We start from the raw sequence: 25,351 nt of genomic DNA on the forward strand, positions 1-25,351 counted from the left end.
AATCCCGAGGTGTAGAGATGTAAAGGAGGAACTGTAGCCTAACAAACAGGAATCGCAGTGCAGTGGGGCTTGGGTTCACTTTTTTTTTTTCTTGGTAACAGCTTTTCCGAGGTGTAATTGAGTTACGGTAAACTTTATATATTAATACAATAGATAACCAGTAAACTGAAAAGTGAATGCTATGATAAGTTTTGACATGTATACACCCATTAAATCACCACCAAAATCAATATCTGGGACACTTCAAATTCTACTGCTTAATAGGTGTGGGACCAAAGTGCTCCCATAGTTCTTCCAGTTCCCTTCTCTCCTTAAGCTGCTACAGTCTTGCTTTTGTCCTCACCATTCCCTGGCAGGGTCACCACTCTTGCCAAGGTCAATGGATTGAGACCAGTTCTCTGTCTTTATCCTACTCACTTCTCAGCTGCACTTGATACAGATGGTCACTCCCTTCTCCTTTGGCTTTCTTCAGAGGCACTGCTCTTTCCAAGTTTCCTTTCCTGGCTACTCCCTTTTCCCTTTTCCTGGCTTCTCCTCCTGAAGTCTAAATATTGAAGTGCCTCCAGGCTCAACTGTCTTTTGTCTAAACTTATTACACATGTCTCACACAAGAGACACAGGTTCGATCCCTGCATTGGGAAGATCCTCTTGAGGAGGAAAATGGCAACCATCTCCAGTATTCATGCCTGAAAAATGCCATGGACAGAAGCACCTGGCAAGCTACAGTCCAAAGGGTCACAAAGAGTTGGATACAACTGAGCGACTAAGCACACATGCATGCACGTAACTTTAAATATCATCCGAAACTGATGAAAATCCCCAAATTTCTCTTTTTGGCTCCAATTTTTGCCCTAAACTCATGAATCCAACTGTTTTTTGGACATCCTCTCTGAGATCTCTTATAGCTATCTCAAATTAATCTGTACAAAACTGAACTCTTACTTTAATTTTTAAAAGTAATTTTATTTATTTTGGCTGCACTGGCTCTTTGTTGCTGTGTGAGGGCGTTCTAGTTGTGGTGAGTGGGGGCTACTCTTTCTGGCTGTGCACGGGTTTCTCATTGTGATGGCTTCTCTTGCTGTGGAACACAGGCTCTAGGCCGCTCGGGCTTCCGTAGTTATGGCTCACAGGCTCTAGAGTGCAGGCTCAGTAGTTGTGGGGGCTCAGTAGTTGTGCATGGGCTTAGTTGCCCTGCGGCACGTGGGATCCTCGAGGACCAGGGAGCGAACCCCTGCATTCTCCAGCAGATTCTTAAGCACTGGACCACCAGGGAAGTCCCTGAGCTCTTATGTTTATTCCTCAAGGCTGTATCTTGTCCAGGTTTCCCCACGTCAAGAAATCACACTATTTTTCATCTAGTTACTGAGGCCAAAACTAAAAGGTCATCCTTTCTCCATTCCTGCTTCTCATCAGCAAGCCGTCTGCCTCAGTCACTCATTCAAAAGTATACTGAGTGCATAGTATGTGCCAGGCACTCTTTTAGGCCTTTGGGATATCACTGAATAAAATGAAGATCTCTGCTTACATTTCTAGCAGAGGTGTTACTACTATGGTATGGTAAACTATACATCAAGGTAAAAAGTATCAGGAGGGCAGGTTTCAGCGTTAAATAGACTTCATGAGGCCTCAGTGATGTGAAATTCAAGCAAATTCGTGAAGAAAGTGAGAGCTCTGGCCACAAGGACTTCCAGAAGAGCATCCTGGTAGAAGGAACAGCTAGTGTAGTGCCTTGTAGAAGCAGTGTACTTGGCATATCTGCAGAACAAACAGCAAGGACGCCAGGGTGGCTATAGTGGTAGGAGTGAGCAAGGATTGTTGGAGAGGCAGATGGAAAAGGAAAGCAGGCTGTGAACTGGAAGGGGGTTTTCAGATCATTGGGTTTCTACTCTTGACTAAAATGGAAATCATCACAAGGTTCTGAGCAGAGGAGTGACCTGACTTGACCTATATTTTAGAAGGATGACTTTGGGTTCACACTGACGGAGGGGCATGAGATGGCAGAAATGGCAGAAGCAGAGTGACCTCTTGGAGGTGTCGGTGAAGATTCAAGCCAAAGTGATAGTAGTGGAGGTAGTGAAAATGGCTGGTTTCTGGATATATTTGACAAAAAGAGCCAGCAGGCTTTGTTAATGAACTAGACATCAGGTGTGACCAAAAAAAAAACAAAACTAAGGATGACCTCAAGGCTTCTGGTGTGAACAAGAAAGAGATGCCATCAACTGAGACTTTAAGACATATCCCAAATCTTCCTACTTCTTTCCACCTCTACATCATCTCCTTCCTCTGAACCACCAAAGTGGCCTCCTACCTGTTCTCCCTGCTGTCATTCTCCTCTAGTTTATCCTTCCAACCTACAGTTAATGGTAGTTTTAAATCATAAATCACTTTATCAGAACACTCTGGGACTTCCAGAGCGGTCGGTGCATGTACACACAGAATGATCCAGTGGTTAAGAATCCACTTTCATGCAGGGGACTCCGGTTTGATCCCTGGTCGGGAAACTAAGATTCCATATGTTGAAAGAATGCCAAGCCCACGTACCACAACAAAGAGCCAGCGCAGCCCAACCCCCTCCACACACACACACAATCCAAATGCTTTGCCACAGCTCTGTATCATTTAGCCCCTGCTGAACTTCGTGATCTCATCTCCCAGTCTAGACCCACTGGCCTTCTATTTCTACTTCAGATCCCTCAAACTCACTATTGCCTGGGGGCCTTGGCCCTTGCTGTTCCCTGTGCCTGGGATGCACTTCCTCAGGATATTCATATGGTTGCTTCCTTACTTAATTTCTGCCTCTATTCATAGGCTATTTCCTCAAAGAACCACTACCTATTGTAGTAGTGACCTGTTCTCTTCCACCTGTCACTCTCCAGCCTCTCCTTTCACTTTGTCCTTGAAGTATTTATTTCTTAAAATTATATACGTATTTATTAATAGTCTATCATCTTCACTAGGCTGTAAGCCACATGGGCAGAAATGTTGCCTTTTTCACTGATACACCCCGAGCTCCTACAACAGTGCCTGGCTCAGAGTAGGCACTAGATATTCATTAGATGAATGTGAGGCTTAAATAAGACAATCCTTATTGGGAACTTAGCATGGTACCTGGCACAGAGCGGGCAACCAGACAGTGACACATTCTAAGCTCTCACCCTGCCTCTCTGACCATCCCTCCTCGTCAGGTCATTCTTGTCCTTCTTCTCTTGACCACTAAATGTCAGCTGTCCTCTAGGCTAAGTCCTGGGCCCTCTCCTCTTCCTATTTGATACGCTTCTCCAAGTGATTTCAGCTACAGATTCCTCAGTAAGGTCTATCTTAACCACCACTGGCTCTCAACCATTATTCTCTATATAGTGCCCCCATTTATATTCTTTATATCATTAACCACAACCTGTAATTACTCATTTGTTTACTTTTGAGGAAAACAGCGCCTGACAACTGGAAACTGACCTGACACTGACAGGTAGGCCTTGGTGTTGCTAAGAGCTGGTCTGGCCCTCACATTTAGGCCATAGTGTTCTCACACTGATCATAACCTCACAGAACACAAATCAGACAAGGCCAACCTGTGACTATGATGAAGTAAGATAAAGTCTATAATCTTGTCTAATCGAAGACAAAAACAAGGTTACTGTGCAAAATTCTGAACAAGTACCTCTGAGTTAAAATGAGGAGTGGCTGCTTTTTTTTTTTGGCCAATTATAGCTTCAGCCATATTTCATCTCTCCCCTCAAGAGGAGACTTTGTATCTGCAGGTTCCACATATTCAGATTCAAGCAACCTAGAATTAAAATATTAGGGGGGAAAATTAACTCCAGAAATTTCCAAAAAGCAAAACTAAATTTGTTGCACATTTGCAACTATTCACATAGTTTACATTGAATTTATAACTATCTACATGACATTTACGTTGTTTTCAGTATTATAAATCATCTAAAGATGACAAAGTATAGGAGAGGATGTATGCAGGTTTCACGCAGATATTACACCACTTTATCCAAGAGACTTGAGCATCCTTGGATGTTGGCACATAAAGGGGTCCTGGAACCAGTGCCCCATATACCGAGAGACAACAGTATTAAAATGGTATTAAGATGTGCAATCATAGAGTTGTCCCCACTTCCTGGGAATGCTCAATCTAGATCCCCCTCTTCCTTGAATCTTCCCCCAAATCACCTAACACCAACCGTAATCCTGCCATTTTTAATTCTCTCTTTAATAAGATCTCTGCAGGTGATAAAACCCAACTGTTTAACTAGAGGTGGTTCCTGTTTGGTCCTTGGCTGGAGGGCACTGACACTTCTACTGTCCTAGTCTTTATCTCATGCCCTAATTCTAGCAGGGAGGGGCTGCCAGAGGATGATTGCCCTACCCTAATGTTTTCACCTGCTGAAGGGCCAAGTTTGCTGGTTAGTACATGGCTGCCTGGATAAAGAATACTCTTCAAGCCTTGCTGGAGCTGAGTATTATAGGCCACAGGACATATTAAATTATGGCCAATGACATAGAAGTTAGAGAGCTGAATGTTAGCTTGGAGGTAATTTCCTCTGCCTTTCCTTCATCCTGAGGCTTGGAGCATGGATAAGTGAGCTAGAGCTTCATTTCAGACTGTGAATAGGAGGATTTGGCCCCAAGAACCATGGTGCTGAGAAGTGGGGGGAGCAAGGGTTCTGAATGAATACCCGAGGACCTGGTGGTGGCAGGACTGTCATACATGCTTTGCACTGTCTCTTGATTTGTGAGAAAAATAAACTCCTATCTTGCTTTAAGACTAATTTTGGTTTCTGTTACAACTGAACTTAAAACTGATACGCTGGGCCATCACAGGTGCTTAATACTTACAAAGTGAATGAGTATACCCATGCTCATAGCTTCAACCACTACCTATATGCAGATAACTCAGATTAACGTCTCTAGTTTTAATCTGAGTACCAAACCTGTATATCCAACTACTTATTTTGTATCTCTCCTTGGATGTCTTAAAAAGCAGCTCAGATTTGACCATTCCAAAAGCAAGTTGGTGACATTTGACCTGTTTCTTCCACTTTCTTTTCAAACAGCACTTGGTTATGCAAGCCAACAACCCTGAGAAATCTAAAATACTTTCATTTTGACCTATTTCCAAATGTCCACTTTTCTTCCACTCTGCTACCCAAGTCCATACCAACAACTCACTTAGACTACCCAAATTGCTAATGCCATTTCCAAGCTGGCCAGCTCCATACAAAGGTGATCTTTTTGTAAAACCAATCTATGATCTCACCTGCCTAAAAAGACAAGTATCATAGGCTCTTCAAAGGCTTCTGTCTTATGACCCACATCCTTATATCCTGCAAGGCCCTGAGTGCTAGCTACTCTTCCTTCTCCCTGACTTCCCACTCTTCCCATCTCCTCTTAGCAACACCTCTGCCTGGATTCTGCTCTCCCACCTCGCCTCCTGCTTGTCCTCAGAGCTGTCTCAGCTGTCACCTCCCCAGACTCATTATTATGTATTCCCCCACGTTTCGCTTCTTCACAGCACTTTTGACAGGTACTTTACACATATTTGTGCCTTGACGAACATGTCTCCTCTTGTAGATTTTAAATTCACTGATTTTGGCTCTCCGTTATCTCTATAGTGTCTTGTATGCTGCCTGGCCTACAGGCACTCTACCAGTATTTGTTGAAAGATTGCTTGTCACCTCCACTCTATAAACATAACCATAAACACAGATAAAATGTTTAAAAATGATGCCATAGACAGGCCATTCCTTTCTCCAACAAAACTTAGCCCTTGAATATAATGCAGCTGGTCAGGTTGATCCCCACAAGGTAAGGGGGCCCCGCTAGTTTCTTCAGATTGGAAGAAACATCTGTCAACATTCTAAATGAAGCATACACTGACTCCAACAAGAACAGCCTCCTCTGCACTTCGAGAGATGGCCGCAACACAGGGATTAAAGAAAATGCTTGTTTCTACTGCATTTATTACTAATATAAAAAAATGTTAAAAAAAAAATTCATTCTCAGTTCTCCAACGGCTCTCATCCCTCCCTCTTGCCCACAACTCCTGACCCATTTCCGCAGGGCCAGTTCAAAACTGAACCTGTTCACTGCCGTTTTCACAGAAAACAACCAGTGCCAGGGAAGCAGGGGAAGAAGGTTGGAAGAGGGCGACAGTACTGTCCGAGTTCCACCCACAGGTAGGCCAGGTGGAGATTCACAGAATTCAAATGAAACGGCTGGTGGCCTCACAATGATGCAGTCTAACTAAAATGGGCTGGAGAGAGGAGAGGCCCATCTGAGCCTTTAGACGACATCTCTCGGGCCTGTGTCAACCCCGAGAAACCGACACGGGGAGGATGAGATGACCAGGGAGGCAGTCTTGTGGAAAGTTTCACAGTTCTCCCTCGTCGGGAGGTGGGGAAAGTCTAGAGGGCACCCATGGCCCCACGCATTTTGGCAGAAAAACTTACTCTAGTGTTGGGAAGTCACGAAAATGCCACGGACACTGAGAAAGGCTACGGGGGTGGGGGGCATGGGGATGCACAGTTTCACAAAGCACAGTGATCACAGACCATAGCGGTGGGGATCATGCTACTGACGCAGAAACTACCAGATCCAAGAGCGCGGAACGTGGCCTCTCAGGGAGTGACTCTGCACCAGTCATCCACACTTGACCCCAGGTCAGCCAACCGGGTGAGTGTCACAGGGCCGCTGACCACGCTGGGGGGAGGGGTGTCACACGAAAAGGACTTAAAAACAAGCAGCGAGGAGGGAATGGTAGCAAACTGCTCCAGGGCTCTCAGGAATCCAGGGCGATCCCAGGGGCTGGGTGGACAGATGCACAAGAAACAGCACCAAAGAGGTTTCCTGTTCTGCAGTCAGCCGGCGAGGGGGAGAGGACCCGGGAGGCAGGTGCATGGAGCAGCGATGGTCCTGGAGACGTCTCTGGAGGCTGGGTCAGAAGAGTGCACACCGCACACCAGGCATGGAACACAGCTCTGAACCCCCAGGGGCAGGGGCTACTGAGGGTGGTGCAAGGAACAGCCTCACGGTGGCCGTCACAGGGCCACAGGGAAGAACGTGGCTGCCAGGTCAGGGGCTCCTTCCAGTCTGGGTGGGGAGGACAGTCTCACAGCGGAGGGCCGTTGACACCTGGGTGGTAGAAGGCACAGAGGTCCTCGTATCGACAGTGGCCCTTTTTGGCGAAGTGTCGGCAGACGGGGCGGCCAGATTTGTCTGTGAACAAGCGAAAATCGGGCAGTTTAAAATGTAAGCACGAACAAATCTAACAAAAAGCAGAGATAGAGAAGGCGGTCAGATTTCCTACTCGCTACCATTTCCGGGTATTATGGAATGACAGTCTTTCTCGCGGGAGAATGAACATTCAGGGCTACTCCTACTTTAAAAGGACAAAGGACAACCCAAAACAGAAGAGCCACGGGTATTCTAGGCATGAGGTTGCTCTGGGAGTGATGGGTATTAAATGTGTGCAGGCATAAAAAAAATGGACCTCACCTTCCATAACCTGGGGTCCATCCTTGGGTGGGCAGGTATTCTTGATAAGAGACCAGCTTTTGAGCCTTCGAGGATTTCTCTGTTCTTTGTGAAAGCCTCCCCTGGAGGGACCCCCATGGCCTGGCCCAGGAAAAGGAGGCTCGGCCTTGACCCCCCACCAACCACGACCATACGGGCCAAACCTGGGGCCGAGGCCTCCCTGAACTGGGCCTCTGCCCCGGGGAGGAGGTGGGAGACTCAGCAGTGGTGGGATCACTGGTCCCCTGGATCCTGGAGGACCTCTGTGAAAAGCTGAAGAGAGAGACAGGCAGGGACAGAGAGAGAGAGAGAGAGACAGAAAGATGATCAATGGCCAACTTAATACAGATAATGAAACCCTGATTTTGTTTTAAAAACATTTTATTGAAGTACAATATACACACCAGAAATACACAATTTTAAGTGCACAACTCAATTATTACCAAGGTAAACACACCTGTGTTCCCACTAAGGCTAGAGAGGGGATAGAGCCGTATTAGCCCTTCAGAAGCCCCACCTTCTTGTGCCCCTCCTCCCCTAGTATCCGACCCTCCTCCCCCAAAGTAACAGCTGTCTTGACATCTAGCACCATAGGTTAGTTTTTTAACTCTGCATAAAGGAAATCATACAGCCTGCATTCTTTTCTGTCTGGATCCTTTGGCTCAACATAGTGTTTATGAGATTCATCCAGGTTGCTCGTAGCAGGAGTTCCTTCATTTTCACTACAGTGTAATATCCCACTGCATGTATGCACAACTGATTTAGCCATTCTACTGATGGTGGACATGCTAGTAGATTCCACATTTTTGTTATAGTGTGGGGATATAACAAAAAAGATGCTGCTATGAACATTTTTATATAAGTCTTCAGTACACACATGGATGCATTTCTGTTGAGTATATACGTAGTAGAGGTATTATTGGATCCTTGAGTATATGTATGATTTCGTTTAAGACATTCAAAACTTGGGTTGTTCTTCACACTCCCACCACCACCATAACCAAGCTGTTATTCCTTGACAACACTTGGTAACGATCTTTTTCATTTTTGCCATTCTGGTGGGTGTGAAAAGCAGTCTTTTGTTTTGAAATTGTGATTGCAACCTGTAACATAAAACTTGCCATCTTAAGTACTTTAAGTGTATATCTCTGTAGTGTTAAGTAAATTCATGTTGTTGGAAAACAGATCTCCAGAACTTTTCATCTTGCAAAATCGAAACTTAGTAGCATCTAAACTCTTTCCCTCTTCTCCCCCCAGCTCCTAGCAACTACCATTCTACTTTTTGTTAGTATGAATTTAGTTACTTTATATACTTCAGATCAGTGGAACCATGCAGCACTTTTTTTGTGTGACTGGCTTAGCCTCAAGGTTCATCACTGCTGTGGCCTGCTACAGGATTTTCTTCTTTTGAGGGTCACAATCATATTCCATTATGTGATTAGACCACATTTTGTTTATTCATTCATCCATCAATGGACATCTGGGTGGCTTCCATATCTCGTCTACTGTGCATAGTGCTGCTATGAACATGGGTGTGTAAATCCCTCTTCAAGATCCTGCTTTCCGTTCTTCTGGGTAAATACCCAAAGTGGAATTGCTGGATCACATAGTAGTTCTATTTTAATTTTTTGATGAATCTCCATACTGTTTTCCATTGTGTTTTCACCACTTTACAATCCCATCAACAGTACACAAAGGGTTTGGTTTCCAAGTTATATGCTTTTATCTTGCCCTTACTTGATAACTAATGATGCTGAGTTCTTGTTCATGTTTTTGGCCATTTAGATCTCAGTTTTTATTAGGTGGCAGTTCTAGTCTTTTGCCCACTTTTCTAACAGATTGTCAGAGAGTTTTTTATACATTCAAGATTTTAACTCTTTATTGGTTATATTTGTTGCAAGTATCTTCTACTCTATGGCTTCCTATTAACTTCTTAATGGTGTGATTTGATTAATAAAGTTCGTATTTTCTAATGTAGTTCAGTTTACTTTTCCCTTATGCTTAGTGTATTGCTTGTCTGTTTAAAAACTCTTATCTACTTTAAGACCATGAAATACATTTGTTTTCTAAACTTATTTCTTTACCCATGAATATCCAATTAACCTACCATCATTTGCTAAAAAGGCCACTATTTCAGTTCCATCTTCAAGAATGAAATAGCCATATGTGTGTGGGCCTGTTACTGGACTCTTTATGCCATTCTGTTAATTTATATGTCTATTTTTGGGCCAATACCACACTGTCATAACTGTTACAGCTTTAAAATAAGTCTTGATATTCAGAGTAAGTCCTTCCCCTTAAAAATTTGTCTTTGCAATTTCTCACCCTGATCCTTTGCATTTCCATACAATAACGTAGAATGCTTATTTTTACAAAAACATTGTAGGGATTATAAGTGGGAATGCAATGGATCTCTGGGTCAATTTTGGAAGAACTGTCATTTTACAACATTGAGTTTTTCATTTAAGTACAGAAATCTTGATTTTTTTTTTTTTTTACATCCCTTGTGGGTTTTAGTCCCTCCCTTGCTCCCTTTTCAGGACCTAATCAAAGGATCAGGGCCCCTTTCTTCTCACCTGACTTGGGGTCACCAGGCTTTCCATTGGCCATGGGGGGAGGGCCCAGAAGGCTGGGTGGTCCTAAGGGTAGACATGAAAGTATGGTCATCAGAATGGACTAAAACACTGATGATCCTGTTCTTATATGCTTTTCTTCTATTACTCATTTCTTAATCTAACCAGTAAAGCCAGGAATATTCTCAACAGTGTTATGGGTTCTGACGCCCATCTATTTCCAAAGCGTTTTCAGGATTTGCAAAGTGAAGACTCAGTCCTGTCACGGCGTATAATGAGAAAACGATACCTACAAACCTTCTCTCTCCCTTACATTGTTGCTATCCAGTAGATCCCAAGTGATTCCAGAGGTAAACCAATCCCTCTCTTTACCTGCTGGCCAATCAGATACCTCTCCCCCAACCCCACCCGCAAGGAGTTCACAGAAAGCTGAACTTCCACCTTCCCTATTTAAGTATGGTCACAAACTGTCATCCCAGTCATCGCAATCTGCAACCTCTCTGGGGCCCCTCTCCCCTGACGTTTTGCGGCTGCGCACTTAAGTTCTTTATCTCCTCTCCCTTCTTTAGAAAGGTTTAGAGGCCAGTTTGAAGTTGAGGATTCAAGTAAGAAAACTCATTTAGCGTTCCATCCCACACAGGATCCGCCCCCCCAGCCCCCGCCCCAGCGCGTGCGCCCTTCCTCTCGTTAGAGCCCTCTCCCCCGCATCTTTTAAGCCCCTAACCCTTCTCCTCGACAGGCTGACAGGCATGTGCGCACCCCTCCAGGGCTCCTCACCGATGGGGCTCCCATCCTCCTCGTCTCCAGTCTCATCCCGCTCTGGCAGTGGGGGCTGCTGCTGCAGCTGCTGCTGCTGCTGATTCTGCTTCTTTCGTTTCGGCATCGTGGTTGCGGCAATGGCTGCAGCGGGATTTGGAGGGCAGTGAGGAAGGGGCACGCTGGGATTCTGTTTCCGCTTCCGGGGGGGCGGTGGACACTGAGGCTGGAGCTCCCGCCATTTCACTTCCGGAAGGCTGCGGGGAATCTTTGTGCGGCTCTTCTCGTATCAGCCGCCTCCCGCAGTCTCTGCCAGGCAGGGCAGCAATCTCAAACCTTTCCTTTGCTGCGTTGCTATAAACGCTTTGAAAAGCGTTGCTGGCTCCTCCCCTCGCTGAAAAAAAAATCCACAACCGGTTGCTCCTCACAGCCTGCCATAGAGTCGACAGACTCTCAGGCCAGAAGGCCTGAGAAGAGAGGGCTGTCGCATCCTGAAATCGCCATATCCGGTCCCCGGTTTCTATGGTAACAGCCGCAGGCACAACTCGATGCCCTATGACCTCCCTCCAAAAATCCTTGTCCGACCTGCGTTTCTCTCCTCGGCGGCGCTTGCACTTATGATCTGTAAGCCTGCTTCTTATCATCATTCCTACAAGGAATTTGGGTCCCCGCAGGACGCTGCCCAGGGCTCTCCAGACCGCCACCCGCCCTTCAAGACCTCTGACCCGGCCCCCAGTGTAGTTCAGTAACTCTGCTTCCTTCCCGGGACGCGCAGTCGCGCCTTTCCTCTAACGACCGGCTGGAGGATTGGAAAAGCAGCTTATGCGCGTCCACGCCCCTTTCTCCCCAGGTGGTAGGACCCGCCCTCCGCTCCACCGCCCCCTCCAGGTGAGTGGTATCTTCTTCCCGGCGCGCAAGGTAGTGATGACACGCGTCCCCCCTCCTCTGAAGGCGAATTGGTAGCGTCCGTGACGAAGTTAGCCCGATCCTCCCACGCGCGCCTCCTTCCTCGCCGCCGCAGCGCCCTCTCAGTGCCACTGGCTCTCACGTGCGGGTAGCCTACCCTGCATCATCCTCTCGCCTCGCTCTCACTGGGAAGTGACTGTATTTCCCCCGTTGTCTTCCACCCGGGCCGCCCGGGCGCAGCGGCCCGGCCCGCCCGCTGACGTCACCTTCCAGCCCCGCCCCCTCCAGGGTCCCGGGCCCTTGCGGCGGGGGCTGCCCCGGGGGGAGTCAGTTGAGGCGGCGGGAGCTCGGCGGAGGGCGGGCCAGGTGACTGGTCCGGGCCATGCCGAGGAAGAAGCCTTTCAGCGTCAAGCAGAAGAAAAAGCAGTTGCAGGACAAGCGGGAGCGGAAGCGAGGTCAGTGCGGGAGCCAGAGGAGGGGGCGGGGCTCGGACTCCCGCACATCTGGAAGGAGGGGTGTGCCCGCCTCACCTCTGGGAGGCGTGGGAGGGGGTGGCGGCCGCGTGCCGACGCGCGTGGGCGACCGCGAAGGGGATTCCCTCACCCCAGCCCCCTACATGTGGAAGGGGTGGGGAAGGATGGAGAGTTGGGGGAGGGGAATCCCTCCAGCTCCAACGGGGCGCCATCCCCGCAGATCCCTGGAGGAGGAGGAATGCCTCCCCCCACGCACATCCGGGAGGGTCCTGGGCAGAGTAGGTGGGAGGACCCGGTCTCAAAAGAAGTGTGGTGGTGTGGGGAGGAGCCAGGCCGACCGGGGAGGGGGTCTTTTGGCCCCTGAGAACTGGCTAGCACTGGCGTCACCGGCTCCTCCCCGCAGGGCTTCAAGATGGGCTGCGATCCAGTTCCAACAGCCGCAGCGGGAGCCGAGAGAGGCGGGAGGAGCAGACCGACACCTCGGACGGGGAGTCTGTGACCCATCACATCCGCAGGCTCAACCAGCAACCTTCCCAAGGGCTGGGCCCGCGAGGCTATGACCCAAATCGGTGAGAGTGGGCGGGGGGCTCTGGCCCAGGTTTCCCCGCCTACCCGGAAGTCAGAGCGTTGGGGGAAAAGCAGGCTGCTGCTGGTGGAGGCTTGAAACTGGAGATGGGGGGAGGGCTGGGATGCCACGGTTCTCAGCGGGCCGCTGGGACGCAAGGGAAGCTTGTGGAGCGGGCCCCAATCTTCCCTTCCGCAGAGCCTGGAGAGAGTTTGGCTTTTTCTGGACGAAACTTAGGGGAAGGCCTGTTGTTGCACGAAAGAGATTTGGGGGAGGGCCGACTGAGAAGCGAGACTTGAAGTCTGGAGAGAAGAGTTTGTGGCCAAGGATTGCGATGGATGCTGTGGTCCCTTCTCTGTTAGATACCGGCTGCATTTTGAGCGAGACAGCCGGGAGGAAGTGGAGAGGAGAAAGAGAGCTGCCCGGGAGCAAGTGCTACAGCCCGTCAGTGCGGAGCTGCTGGAGCTGGACATCCGGGAGGTCTACCAGCCCGGCTCTGGTGAGTGAGAGCTCAGCGCCTGGATGCTTGGGATAGGCAGTGGGCTGGGGAAAGGAGTTTGTAAGAATAAGAGCCGACTGGGAGGAGGAAGAGGTCTGGGAGACAAGCACCCTGGAGTCTTGAAACTATCTCAAAACTTATTTGGACTTTCTCTTGATTATTCAGTCCTGGACTTTCCCCGACGTCCTCCTTGGAGCTATGAGATGTCTAAGGAGCAACTGATGAGCCAGGAGGAACGGAGCTTCCAGGAGTATCTTGGGAAGATTCATGGAGCTTACACCTCTGAGAAACTCAGCTACTTTGAGCACAATCTGGAGGTGAGAATTGAGTGGGGACGGGAGTGGGCGTAGTCACCCATGGCCAGACTGGTTTGAGTCAGGCTGCAGAGTGACTCTGGGCTCAAGTTCTCTTCCATTGATATTGTCTTTTCAGACATGGAGGCAGCTGTGGCGAGTGTTAGAGATGTCTGATATTGTTCTGCTGATTACTGATATCCGACATCCAGTGAGTCCTGGGATGAGGGTGGGCAAGGGGCAGGAGGGAGGGAGGTTCTTGTGGGGTAAAAGGCAGGGGCAGTAGTTGGGAGACAGAGAGGTAATCCCTTCCTTTCCAGTCTCCTCTATACTGCTGAAGTCTGCAGTCGGGAACTCAGTCTTTATTCATCAGTATCAGAGCCTGTCACTCCTCCTCTGGCCAACTGCCTCTCCTGTTCTTTAATCCTTTGATGGAAAACTATTCCTGTTTCCTAGCACACCAGGGCTAGTAGGAAGTCTCAGTGTGGCGCTTCAGGGAAGCCTGTGAAGTGGGCTTCCCTGCCATATGAGTCACTACAGAACTCAGCCTCACTTGGGATGCTAGGGTAAGTGGTTAAGGCTCTAGACATGCTGCTGGACGGCTCTCCTGTGATCTGGCTGTGCTACTTCGCTGTTGTTCTCCAGGGGGGAAAGGGAGGTCTGAAGTCTGTGTGGACATTTAGGTTGGAGGTCCTTAACATGTACACATACACCCCTACATATTCGGAGACATACATGTGCATTCACACACTCAAACAGCTGCACGTGCTCAATGCAAACCTCACACGTGCATGCCGACACATAAGCTTGTGTACACATGTAGACAGATGTGTGTGTAAAAATAGATATTAATTTCTCTCCCAGCCCTCATCCCTGTGAGTGATCCTAGCATTTACCCACGATTACTAGGTCTGTCTCCTTGTTTTTAGCTAGTTATACCATCCCTAATCAGGCCCCAGGGAATGCCCAGAAACAAACATATAGGTGATGCCCACCGCTGCTGTCTCCCTAGTTCAGTTTGGCTGCTCTGTCCTTGTTACCCCAGGATCTGCTACCGCCAGGGTCTTCTCTCCAAGCTGTGCCTGCTGAGTAGGGCGCTGCAGGCAGAGAGCTCTGGGTTGACCTTGCATCACTCCCTCCTCTTACATCCTGTTCCAGGTTGTGAATTTCCCACCAGCACTTTACGAGTACGTGACTGGAGAGCTTGGGCTGGCCCTGGTGCTTGTCCTGAACAAGGTGGATCTGGCCCCGCCAGCTCTCGTGGTTGCCTGGAAGCATTATTTTCATCAACACTATCCCCAGCTCCACATTGTCCTTTTCACCTCTTTCCCTCGGGATCCCCGCACCCCACAGGACCCTAGCAGTGGTGAGTGGGCAGTGAGGAGGGCAGTGTGGGAGATGGGGGGGGGGGGGCAGGGGACAAAAGGGAGGACCTGATCTGGGGTCTGAGGATGGTGGGAGAGAGGGGGTACCTGAGCCCCGTGGGGTGAGCTCATGCTTTTGCCCCTTCTGATCTCAGTCTTGAAGAAGAGTCGGAGGCGGGGAAGAGGATGGACTCGGGCTCTGGGACCAGAGCAGCTGCTGAGAGCCTGTGAAGCCATCACTGCAGGGAAAGGTATGTGCCCCTTCAAGGGGAGGCATGGGGGCCAGTGGTGGGTACCCAGGGCCCCAAATCATTTTGCTTACCTTCCCTCTAGTATCGACTCAGGCAAGAGGCCACAGGGAGGGCCAGGAGAGGAAGCTGCCTGACTTGGTAGGACAAGAGAGGCAGCAGGGAGGCAGGAGCCCCCATGGCTGACTGCCTTCAGTCTTGCTGGTGCTTTTTAGAAACTCAGAAATGCACCCAATTCCAGGGTGGGGTCAAGCGAAGGCAGGGGAGGTTGCTGTTATGCAGCTTGGCTCTGCGAGATCCAGAGGGCGCCATACCTTGGCTGTGCAGAGCATGGTCTCTGCCGTTGTGGACAGCGGCCCTGAGAACCACCTCCTCTTTCTCCTTCCTTGCACAGTGGACCTGAGCAGCTGGCGGGAGAAGATTGCCCGGGATGTGGCCGGGGCCACCTGGGGTAACGGCTCCGGGGAGGAGGAGGAAGAGGAGGACGGGCCGGCTGTCCTGGTGGAGCAGCAGACTGACTCAGCGTTGGAGCCGACGGGCCCCACTCGGGAGCGCTACAAGGACGGGGTGGTGACCATCGGCTGTGTGGGTAAGGAAGTAGCAGCTGCCCAGGAGGCACAGGGTTTCAGTATGTGGGAAATAGAGAAGGTGGTCAGGTCCCTTTAGGCTCCAGGGTCTCTGAGGCCAGAGGAGGCTGTCTGCCATGGCAGAATGATCACAGGACACCTGAGTTAAGTTTGCCTTCTCAGCTTATTGATCTCGAGCAAGGTATCTACCAACTCTCAGTCTCAGTGACTCTGATTTGAAAAATGATGCTCAGTTAAAAGAATGGATGGGAGGAAATGGGAGAAGAGTGTAGAGAGAGTTTAACAAAGTCTGACAAATTGTGATAGTAGTAATAACAATTGTTAAAATTGTGTGATGCTTGCTGTGAAGTGGTCACTGTTATGTAACTTACATATTAAGTTTTTTAGTTGTAGTAATTAGTCCATCATAATCATAGCAAGAGCTTAGCAAGTGTCAGTTCTTTCTTGGTCTTAACTCTTCTAGTCTGTTGTAAAGAGAATCTTCTCTTAATTCAGAGCTTTGTCTCTGCTCTCAGTGGGGGATAAAGGAATGTAAATGGTAGGGATGAGCGAGACAGAGAGTGTGGTCAGAGGCAGTCCCAGTCTAGGGGAGAGGTGAGACTTGCTCAGAACAGAGGCAGAGATGGGGAGACAGGTCAGGATGTAATTTGAAGGTAGAAAACAGGAGATTGCTGAGGAGTTGCACTTGGGTTGCGTAAGAGAAGGCAAAGAATAAAGAAGGACTTACAAAGTTTTGTACTGAGCAGTGAGAACACTGAAGTAGAAAGACTGGGAGAGGAGCAGATTTGGAGGGATTGGGGAAGGGAATCAAATTAAGTTTGAGAGTCTTTAAATATCCCAGGTGGAGACGCTGACTAGGCAGTGGGCCAAGAGCTTAGAGGAGAGGACTGGAGATTTGAATTTGAATGAGATTTAAACTTGGGAAGCCAGTAGTGGACATAAATGGTGATTAAAGCCATGGGGTGGGATGAATGTGAGAGAGGAGATAGATGGAGAAGAGACTATGCTAGTATTTAGAGGCTGGGCAAAGGAGAACGAAATCAAGAGTATTCCAGCAGGCAAATGAAGAAAGTTTGGAGAGGAGAGGAGGGCTCAGTCGTGTTGACTGTTGCTGACAGGTCAAGAGTGGTAAGAACAGAGACTTGCTCAGCGAGTTGGGCAACATGGAGATCGGAGGTTTCAGTGGGTGGAGAAGAGAAAGCCAGATTAGGGTGGTGGACGAGAGGATGGGCAATGACATGGTGATGTTGTATGAGAGAGGAGCTACAACAGCATCCGTACTGTACAATCCCATTTGTGTAAGGGTCCAAAGCTGTAGAACTGAACTGCACCAACCATTCAGGATTCACAGGGCATAGAAGTGAAAGGAAAGTGAAGAAGCAGAATTCTGTACCCCTGGGGATCAGGCTTCCAGGAGCACAGGGAGAGGGTTATGATCAAGAAGGAACGGATGGGGCCTCTGAGGAAGTGAGTCACTCTGGGCTCAGGGGTGGGTGATGTGGGGATTCATCAGGCCTGTTTATGTTTTACATATTTTGTGTGTGTGTTATAATTTATAGTCACAAAGAAGATGGCGTGAAGAAGTGGTGACAAAAAATAGACAAGTCTTAAGGAGTTTTACTATAAAGGGGACAGAAGAATGGGGTTGTCAAAGGAGAGTTGTCCTGCCAGCCCCTTTCGAGAGGTGATACAATCAAGGAGCCCATGGCTATGGAGGGCTCACTGTACTGTTGCATTTTATATAAGGGACCTGAGCCTCCCTGAAGTTCGGTACCTGTGGATACCAAGGACCAGCTGCACTTGAGTGTGTTGTAAAGAGAGCACAGTCAGCACCGGGGTGCATCTTTGCCCAGCCTCAGTCAGCCGCTGACCAGGCAGAGTTGCATTTTACGAGGTTGGAGTTTTGCCAGATAGAAGAAGGGGAGAGGCAGGGCCAGGGAGTTGAAGCTCCTTGAAAGGGACTGGCTGTCGCGCTGGACCATGGAATCTAAGTTGAGTAAGAAGGGAGGTGAGGGCATGAGCCCATGTTGGTCAGGGTCAGAGGCTCATTGGAATAGAGGATCCAGAATAAGTGAGCTGGAAAGATGAGGTGTCTGGGCAGAGAGAGAGGTGCTTGTAGGTGGGATTTGGAAGGTGCGAAGTGACAGGCCCAGGGTAAGACCACAGAAGGGGGTGGAGGAAACCTCTGGGAGATCCTGGCACTGGGAGGCCAGAGCCTGGTTTGTAACTTTTGACGTTGTACCGCTTTTGTCCTTTCTTTCTGCGCCTTAGTCTCCCATTCATCTATAGCTACAGCACCGTGCCTTACCTGTCACAGAGTAAGGATCTGTCAGTGTTAATTTTCCTTGTCTTCCTCAGGTTTCCCCAATGTGGGCAAGTCCTCGCTGATTAACGGGCTGGTAGGCCGGAAGGTTGTGAGTGTCTCCAGAACCCCGGGCCACACCCGATACTTTCAGACCTACTTTCTCACTCCCTCCGTGAAGCTCTGTGACTGTCCTGGCCTTATATTTCCCTCGCTTCTGCCCAGGCAGCTGCAGGTACAAGGGCAGAGGGGCCAGCAGTGGGGAGAAGGCAGGAGACAGAGGCAGCTGCTGAGTGCTCTTACCTCCCCTCAGGTCCTGGCAGGGATCTACCCTATCGCCCAGATCCAGGAGCCATACACCGCTGTGGGCTACCTGGCCTCCCGGATCCCCGTGCAGGCCCTGCTCCATCTGCGCCACCCAGAGGCCGAGGACCCCTCTGCAGAACACCCCTGGTGTGCCTGGGACATCTGTGAAGGTGGGCTCCGTATGCCTGGCTTTCCTCCCCTGGCCCTGTTTCCTCTCCTGTTCTTCCTCAGAGGCCCTGCCATTGTGATGGGGCAGCTGGCTCGTCACCCATAGACTCATGTCTCAGGGCCAGCAAGATCTCGGGCCTGGAATAATCTGGGGGAAACTGGAAGGACTGAATTAGGGGTGTGGGATGATGGTGACTGGGCCCAGTTGATGGTCTTCCATCCCTATCCTTCTCTCCCTCCAGCCTGGGCAGAGAAACGTGGTTACAAGACAGCCAAGGCAGCCCGAAACGATGTGTACAGAGCGGCCAACAGCCTCCTGCGGCTGGCGTTGGATGGCCGCCTCAGCCTGTGTTTTCATCCCCCGGGCTACAATGAGCAGAAAGGTCAGTCAGCTGGTGATCCTCCCCAGCCCCTGCTGTAGGAGAGGCAGGAGGGTGTGGGCTTGTGGCCACACTGTGTGAGGATTCGGATTCTGCCCCCATCGGCCAGCTCCGTGTGACTAAGCAGGTCTGAGATGACTTTAACGATCTACAAAACCCCTGGCAAGGAGGTGGTCAAGATGGGAGTTAATGTGTGCAAAGCTTCTGTTCTGTGCGCAGCACAGGAGAGGGTGAATGAATGAGTGAACAAATGAATGCCAGCAGCTATAAAAATGGTTGTTTTTCTTAGTCTTTGCCTCTTCCCCATCTTTGTCTGGCATTAGTGTCTTGCTCAAAACTCTTCCCCCATTCTTTTTCTGTTTTGGTTCCCCAGGCACCTGGGAGTCCCATCCAGAGACCATGGAGCTGGTGGTTTTGCAGGGCAGGGTGGGGCCAGCGGGTGACGAGGAGGAGGAGGAAGAGGAAGAGCTGAGCAGCTCCTGTGAGGAGGAGGGAGAGGAGGACCGGGATGCGGATGAGGAGGGGGAAGGGGATGAGGACACCCCAACCTCGGCTCCAGGGTCCAGCCTGGCCGCCCGAAACCCTTATGCCCTGCTGGGCGAGGACGAGTGCTGAGTCCCTGCCCTACTCCATCTCCCCACCTCCCCAATATCTTTGCTTTTGGACTGACCCGGGGGTCTCTCCCGTCTGCCGCCCCAGTTGTGAATAAAGATTGTCTGCTTTGTAGCCCCTTCCCTAGATGGACTGAGGTGAGAGCAGCTGTCTCAGGCTGACAGCTGTGGGAGGCTGGCTGCTCTTCCTTCTCTTCGTGCATTCTCTTTGCAAAAGAATTCTCTTAGGAGTTAATTCAGTGGGTTCTGAGGCCCAACACTGCTCCCTCTGCTCACTCTCCCACTTGTACCTTAGGAAATGTGTCATCAACTTGGGGAGGGGAGGTCACTTCAGGCTTCTGAGGTCTGGTCAAAATCCAGTCCCCTTTGGGAATTTGTGCTGGTCCCTCTGGTGTTGTAACAACCCCTGTGCGCCCCCTGCTGTCAGCCCTGGGTTGTACCAGGAACTTCTGGGAGAAGCAGCAGCGAGAGATGTCATAGCTGATGTCTCCAAGTGAGATTTTTTTAACAGGATTTATTCAAATTCAACAAATATTTATTGAGGTCTCACTGTGTGTCTAGACTTATGCTAAGCACTGAGCATATAAAGCTGCACAAACAGGCCTGACCTAAATATACAGACTGGCCGTGATCAAGACCTCATTAATCAGGCACCCAACTTTTTGGATTAAGATGGGTGTATAATGTTCTCCAAATCCTTAGGGCTCACACGGTATAATTCTAGAACTTCCTATTGGTGGAGATACTTAGCTAAGACTTGATGCTTGTGAAAATGTTAATTAAATGTGTACGAGTAGTCTTAATTACTGGCAAACAAATAGGGTGCACATTTATGATCTGAGCAGAAGAACCCTGTAAGTGCAGACTTAAGTCTCATTATAGAGCTTTAACACTAAGGGTGTACTAGATTCATATGGGAGGGCACACAACCAGCCTCCTGAATCCCACTTACCCTGGTTTGGGATGGAGCCAAGGAGACCCAGTGCACGGTCTGGGCTGTCTTACGATATTAGGTGCAGTTCAGCAGAGGTCAGCTCTTCTGTGAGTCAGGGTGCTTTAGGCCTTGCTGTACATCTCCCTTGATAAGCAAGCAGCTGGACTCCTAGATTTCATTCTTGGAGAAAAGGAAGAATGGGCTTTGGTTCACTGGTTGCCACAATGCTGTCTGGGTTGGGTGGTAGCAAAAAGCGTTGTTTGATAGGTTAGCCGTCAGGGTCAGGGGTGAGGAGAAGAGGGCGTATGATTCCTCTCTCTAAAGCGTTCTGTTCAGGTTCTGGGTCTCAGGCTGCTTTTCATTCCAGCAGAGACCCAGTCACCCCAGGAGCAAAAGAGACTGAGGTGAAGTGGACCATATTTGGGTCATTTCTTCCAGCTCCCTCCTCCTCTGGTCCCAGTGCGGACATAAGCCCTGGAATTTGCATTCCAGTGCAGTTTAAATACAGCATGTGAATGTGTGCAAAAGTTGCCCACAACGTGCTGTAAAAGAGACAAGGTTTCAGTGGAGAGAAGAACCCACCTGCCTCCCATCTTGCACTTTGTACCCTCAGGGCTAGGTCTCTTGACAGAAAAAGGGGGACCCTTACTGAGCATCCTGTGAAGGTTCGTGATGGTCAGGGAAGCCCAGGGGACTTCTCTACTGCTGGAGGTGGGATGGGGACATCGGAATTGTCCCAAAAAGTGGAGAAAAGTGAGAAAAATCAGAATTCTATTTATACCCTTGTCTCTGTGCCGCTTCTCTTCACTTGTCTTTATCTTGTTCTGTCTCATGAGTTTCACCAGGAGCATTTGGGAGATCTGGGGGTGGAGGTGAAAGTTGAGACCTGATGCTGGAGGGGAAGCCAAGGAAGAGGGTTTTTATGCTGAAGACCTGGATGGAAGCAGCGCTAACATCCCCAAGGGGCTAGAGATGGCAAATGCTTCTTCCCAATCAGTACTCACTCTGTGGGAAAGTAACACTGGGAAAAGAACTATCTTAGCAACAAACAGATTTGGGAGGAGAAGGATAAATAATAACCCAATACCAGTGCCTGAGGTTGAAACTGACTAAAAGGGGACAAAGGAAACCAGGGATCCAGTTCTGAAATACCCAGGACTCCTGTCCTCACACCCCTCCTGGGACATATCCACTATGGAGACGCTTGATGTGGAGGTCTCAGGCTCTGGGAGTGTGCACAGCTGGCCAGTCTCTTCTCTTGATGGCCAGAAGCTAGTGCTTCTTATTCATGCTGCAATTCCATTTAGATGTTGAGCAACTTCTGAGCTTCCCTTTTTCTAGACTGAGTTCCAGTCATGGTTCTGGGACAAAGTAGCTGTGTGTGGTCCAGAGTAGTTCATTGATACAATCAACAAAATTGGTTGAAAACAATGTGTGTCAGGCATGCTGAGTTCTGGGACAAAAACACTGAGTGAGGCATAGACCTTATCCTCCAAGAACAGAACAGCCAGACACTAATGATACAACTCCATAGCACCATGTAAATTACCAAAAAAAAAAAAAAAAAAAAAATTGCTGTACATGAGTATTGAATTATAACTAAGTAAGGTGGCTAGAACTATAATCACCCCAAGAATCCATTCACCAATTGAACATTTGTCCATTTGTCAACAATTACTATTTGCCAGTCAGTGGTAAGTGATACAGAATTAGTCCTTTTGGAGCTCACAATTTATTGGAATATGAAAACAATAATTACCCCAAAAGTGTGATAAGTGCTGTGAGAAGGGTGGTACAGGGTTCTGTGGGGTAGTGGTGGCTTCATGTAGAAGGGTCTTGTGATGCTCCTCAGAAAGAAGTGGAGGACAGAGCTAGAAACTGTGATTGTATAGCAAGTTATATAAGACTGGGGAAAGAAAAATCAGTGGTCTGTGGTAAAGAATTGCTGTGGGAACACCCAACAGGGGCCAGTCTTGGTGAGTCAGAGAAGGTCTCCTAGAGCGACAGAGGTCCAAGCTGAGGCCTGAAAACTCAGCAGGAGTTAGCCAGGCATTGAGAAGGAAAGAGCATTCCAGAGGGGACAGCAAAGGATAGGAACAAGCGAGTGACAGTCTGGAAAGCTGACTGGTTCAGCAGGGCTGGGGCAGGGGGTGCAAGGGGGGAGGTGAAGCCGGAGAGGTAGGCTTGGGTCAGCTCTTGCTGGGCCTCGTCAGCCTTGCTAAAGATGAAGGCTTTATCCAGAGGGGCACTGAAGAACTTCAAGCCTAAGACCAAGAAGGAGAGATTTGTGCCTTAATGTCAGTTCGGTTGCACTGCGGAGACTGGTTTGGAAAAGGGAGAGAGATCAGACTTGCAGAGATCCCAGAGAAAGACTGGAAACCCGAATTAAAGGGCTTGGGGGAAGAGAGGTGTGGCTGCAGATGGATTTGGGCATACAGGTGGGAGGAGGGTAGCTGAGATCCTTGAGAAGAGAGCAGAGGAAGAATGTGGAGAATGTAAAAGGAAGGGCAGGGAAAGAGGAACCAGCAGACAGGATAAAACCTCACAAGTGTGGTGCACTGAAAGCCAAGGAAGCAGGAAGGGCACAGTGGAATGCTGCTGAGGGTTAATGACGAGAAGGAGGAATGTTCACTGGGTTTGGTAAAAAGCCTTCCTGGTCTTGGTGGGAGCAGCTCCATTGGACAGGTGGGATCAGAAGTCCCAGATGTCAGGGGATTGAGAATAATTTGAAGGAAGTGAAGGCAGTGGAGAAAAGGAGATAATTTTTAAAGAAGTTTGGTTGTGTTCGGAGGGAGAGAAAAATGGAGAGAGCAAAGTATATAAATCGAGAAAAAAAAATTGCTTTTAAGTTTTGATCGTTTTAACACATTGTTTAGAAGAAGGGCTGAGTGGAGGAGGAAAGACTGAAAATGCAGGAAAGTGGGGATTAGTGATGGAACAAGCCCTGGAGAGCGGGCGGGGGCGGCATTGACAGTCCCGGCGCAGGGATTACCCTCCCACGGGAGCCTAGTGGCTTCTGTCCTAATCGGAGGAGACAGCGCTGACATTCAGCCGGTTTGCACTGGTACTGTTCAACCAGTTACTAAAACACTTATGTACCAGTTAGTAAGTAGTATAAGAGTAACTGCAATAAGCAGTAAAAATGATTAATAAAATACATTATAATATGAACTCATCAGTTCAAGTAATAAGAGATCGCGACAGCCATTGGTAAAATGGGCTTCCCGCTGTACCTGAGACGCTTCGCAGCGCCATCTGCCGGTGGAGTAGCGTCACTGCAGGCTAAGCGGCAGCTTTGAGCCTTATTAAACTCTTTAAAATTGCCTGTTCAAATTATCTTTGAATTATGGAGTTGCTATTGCTTCTAAATAGTTTAGCTTCTGCTTTGATTTTCTTGCTAGTACATTGTCATTCTTGCATCAGTAGTAAATTGCAGTGTTTTAATATTTGCAAATTCAAGAATTTTTAACAAACTATTAAAGCCAAACTTGAATAAAGAGATAAAGTTTGAATATGTCTCTTAATGTGCCTTCAGAAATATCATAAATGAGAATGTTTTGGTTCCACGGGAGAACAAAGAAGAAATATTGATGAGGTGCTACTCATGATGTCTTCTGTTACTATGTTAAAAAAAAAAAAAAACAAAATTCTTTCCTTAAAAAAAAAAAAAATCAAAGTTCTTTCCTTAAAAAAAAAAAAAAGATCAAAATTCTTTCCAACGTTTTGTTTTGAAAATTGTCTAACACACAAACTGGAAAAAAGGACAATAAACACCCAAAACACTCATACAAGGATTTGACAAATCCTAACATTTTGCCACTAGTCTCTATCTTGTTTATCCTTTTGTCTGTCTACTTATCTTTTTTTCCCCTAAACTGATTGGAAGCAAGTTGCAGACATGTTCATTCATCCCTAAGTCATCAGTATATGTCTTGCACAACCACACTAGACTCACCATGTCTAATGAGTTAGTAATTCCTAATCTAACCAGTCCATTCTAAAGGAGATCAGTCCTGGGTGTTCATTGGAAGGACTGATGCTGAAGCTGAAACTCCAATACTTTGGCCACCTCATAAGAAGAGTTGACTCATTGGAAAAGACCCTGATGCTGGGAGGGATTGGGGGCAGGAGGAGAAGGGGACGACAGAGGATTCGATGGCTGGATGGCATCACCAACTCGATAGGCATGAGTTTGAGTAAACTCCGGGAGTTGGTGATGGACAGGGAGGCCTGGCGTGCTGCGATTCATGGGGTCGCAAAGAGTCAGACACGACTGAGCGACTGAACTGAACTGAATCTAACCTAATATCATATTCAAGCTTTCCCAATTTAAATATCTTTTACAACATTAAATAAACAAACCAGGAATCAAGTTCCACACATTGTTCTTTGTTGTGATTATGTCCTCTTCTTTCTTTTTCTGACCACACCACATAGCATGTGGGATCTTAGTTCCCTGACCAGGGATCAAACCCTCAACTCCTGCATCCCTGCATTGGGAGAGAGAAGCTTTAACCACTGGACTGCCAGGAGGTCCCTCCCCTTTTCTTTTTAATCCAGAACAGTCCAATCTTCATAAAATTGACTCTTTAAAGAGACTAGGGCAGTCTCTTCTATAGAATATACTACATTCTGAATTTGTCTTATAGCTTCTGTGTTGTCATTTAACTATTCTAGCTCACATTTTTTTACTAAAAATTTAGCTTCTAGTTACCCAATTTGGGGACTAATTCTTCAAAAGTGCTGCATTTGTCACATTGTTTCACATTGGAATGCACATAATAGGAGGTCATCCCATAGCTAGTGATGTTAAGTGTAATCAACTGTCCTATGAAAGTAAAGTGTTCCCCTTTGCAGTTAGCAAG

The 25,351-nt window shown here is 48.3% G+C and overlaps 2 protein-coding genes across 6 annotated transcripts; one reads left to right on the forward strand and one right to left on the reverse strand.

The window, feature by feature from the left end:
• Positions 1-5,960: 5,960 nt before the first annotated feature.
• PRR3 (proline rich 3) lies at positions 5,961-12,006 on the reverse strand. Of its 5 annotated transcripts, none has more exons than XM_065911876.1 (5): positions 11,914-12,006; positions 10,854-11,244; positions 10,098-10,160; positions 7,504-7,794; positions 5,961-7,224 (listed from the first exon to the last, which is right to left on the reverse strand). In XM_065911876.1, exons 2-5 carry the CDS (start codon positions 10,975-10,977, stop codon positions 7,118-7,120), a joined length of 585 nt encoding a protein of 194 aa, XP_065767948.1. In that variant the 5' UTR covers positions 10,978-11,244; positions 11,914-12,006; the 3' UTR covers positions 5,961-7,117. The 5 variants fall into 5 exon arrangements, with proteins under 5 accessions (XP_065767948.1, XP_065767949.1, XP_065767952.1 ...); XM_065911877.1 differs by lacking the exon at positions 11,914-12,006 and adding an exon at positions 11,436-11,594; XM_065911880.1 differs by lacking the exon at positions 11,914-12,006 and having other exon boundaries at positions 7,686-7,794; positions 10,854-11,643.
• Positions 11,684-23,998, forward strand: GNL1 (G protein nucleolar 1 (putative)). Its single transcript, XM_065911875.1, has 12 exons — positions 11,684-12,211; positions 12,633-12,798; positions 13,157-13,293; positions 13,459-13,610; positions 13,726-13,797; positions 14,745-14,952; positions 15,106-15,201; positions 15,593-15,787; positions 18,144-18,322; positions 18,401-18,563; positions 18,804-18,944; positions 19,315-23,998. Exons 1-12 carry the CDS (start codon positions 12,139-12,141, stop codon positions 19,554-19,556), a joined length of 1,824 nt encoding a protein of 607 aa, XP_065767947.1. The 5' UTR covers positions 11,684-12,138; the 3' UTR covers positions 19,557-23,998.
• Positions 23,999-25,351: the final 1,353 nt, after the last annotated feature.

This window comes from Muntiacus reevesi, chromosome 20 (genome assembly GCF_963930625.1).
Source record: "Muntiacus reevesi chromosome 20, mMunRee1.1, whole genome shotgun sequence".
NCBI lineage: Eukaryota > Metazoa > Chordata > Mammalia > Artiodactyla > Cervidae > Muntiacus > Muntiacus reevesi.

Bases quoted from the DNA above. Each gene is read 5' to 3' on its own strand.
- PRR3 (XM_065911876.1), bottom strand. From the start codon at position 10,977: ATGCCGAAACGAAAGAAGCAGAATCAGCAGCAGCAGCAGCTGCAGCAG. The intron at 10,161-10,853 runs GTGCGCACATGC...GTCTACCCTTAG, and splicing joins CGGTGAGGAGCCCTGGAGGG to GACCACCCAGCCTTCTGGGC. The intron at 7,795-10,097 runs GTGAGAAGAAAG...CTCTCTCTTCAG, and splicing joins GCCTGGTGACCCCAAGTCAG to CTTTTCACAGAGGTCCTCCA.
- GNL1 (XM_065911875.1), top strand. From the start codon at position 12,139: ATGCCGAGGAAGAAGCCTTTCAGCGTCAAGCAGAAGAAAAAGCAGTTG. The intron at 15,202-15,592 runs GTATGTGCCCCT...TTCCTTGCACAG, and splicing joins AGCCATCACTGCAGGGAAAG to TGGACCTGAGCAGCTGGCGG. The intron at 18,564-18,803 runs GTGGGCTCCGTA...CTCTCCCTCCAG, and splicing joins TGCCTGGGACATCTGTGAAG to CCTGGGCAGAGAAACGTGGT.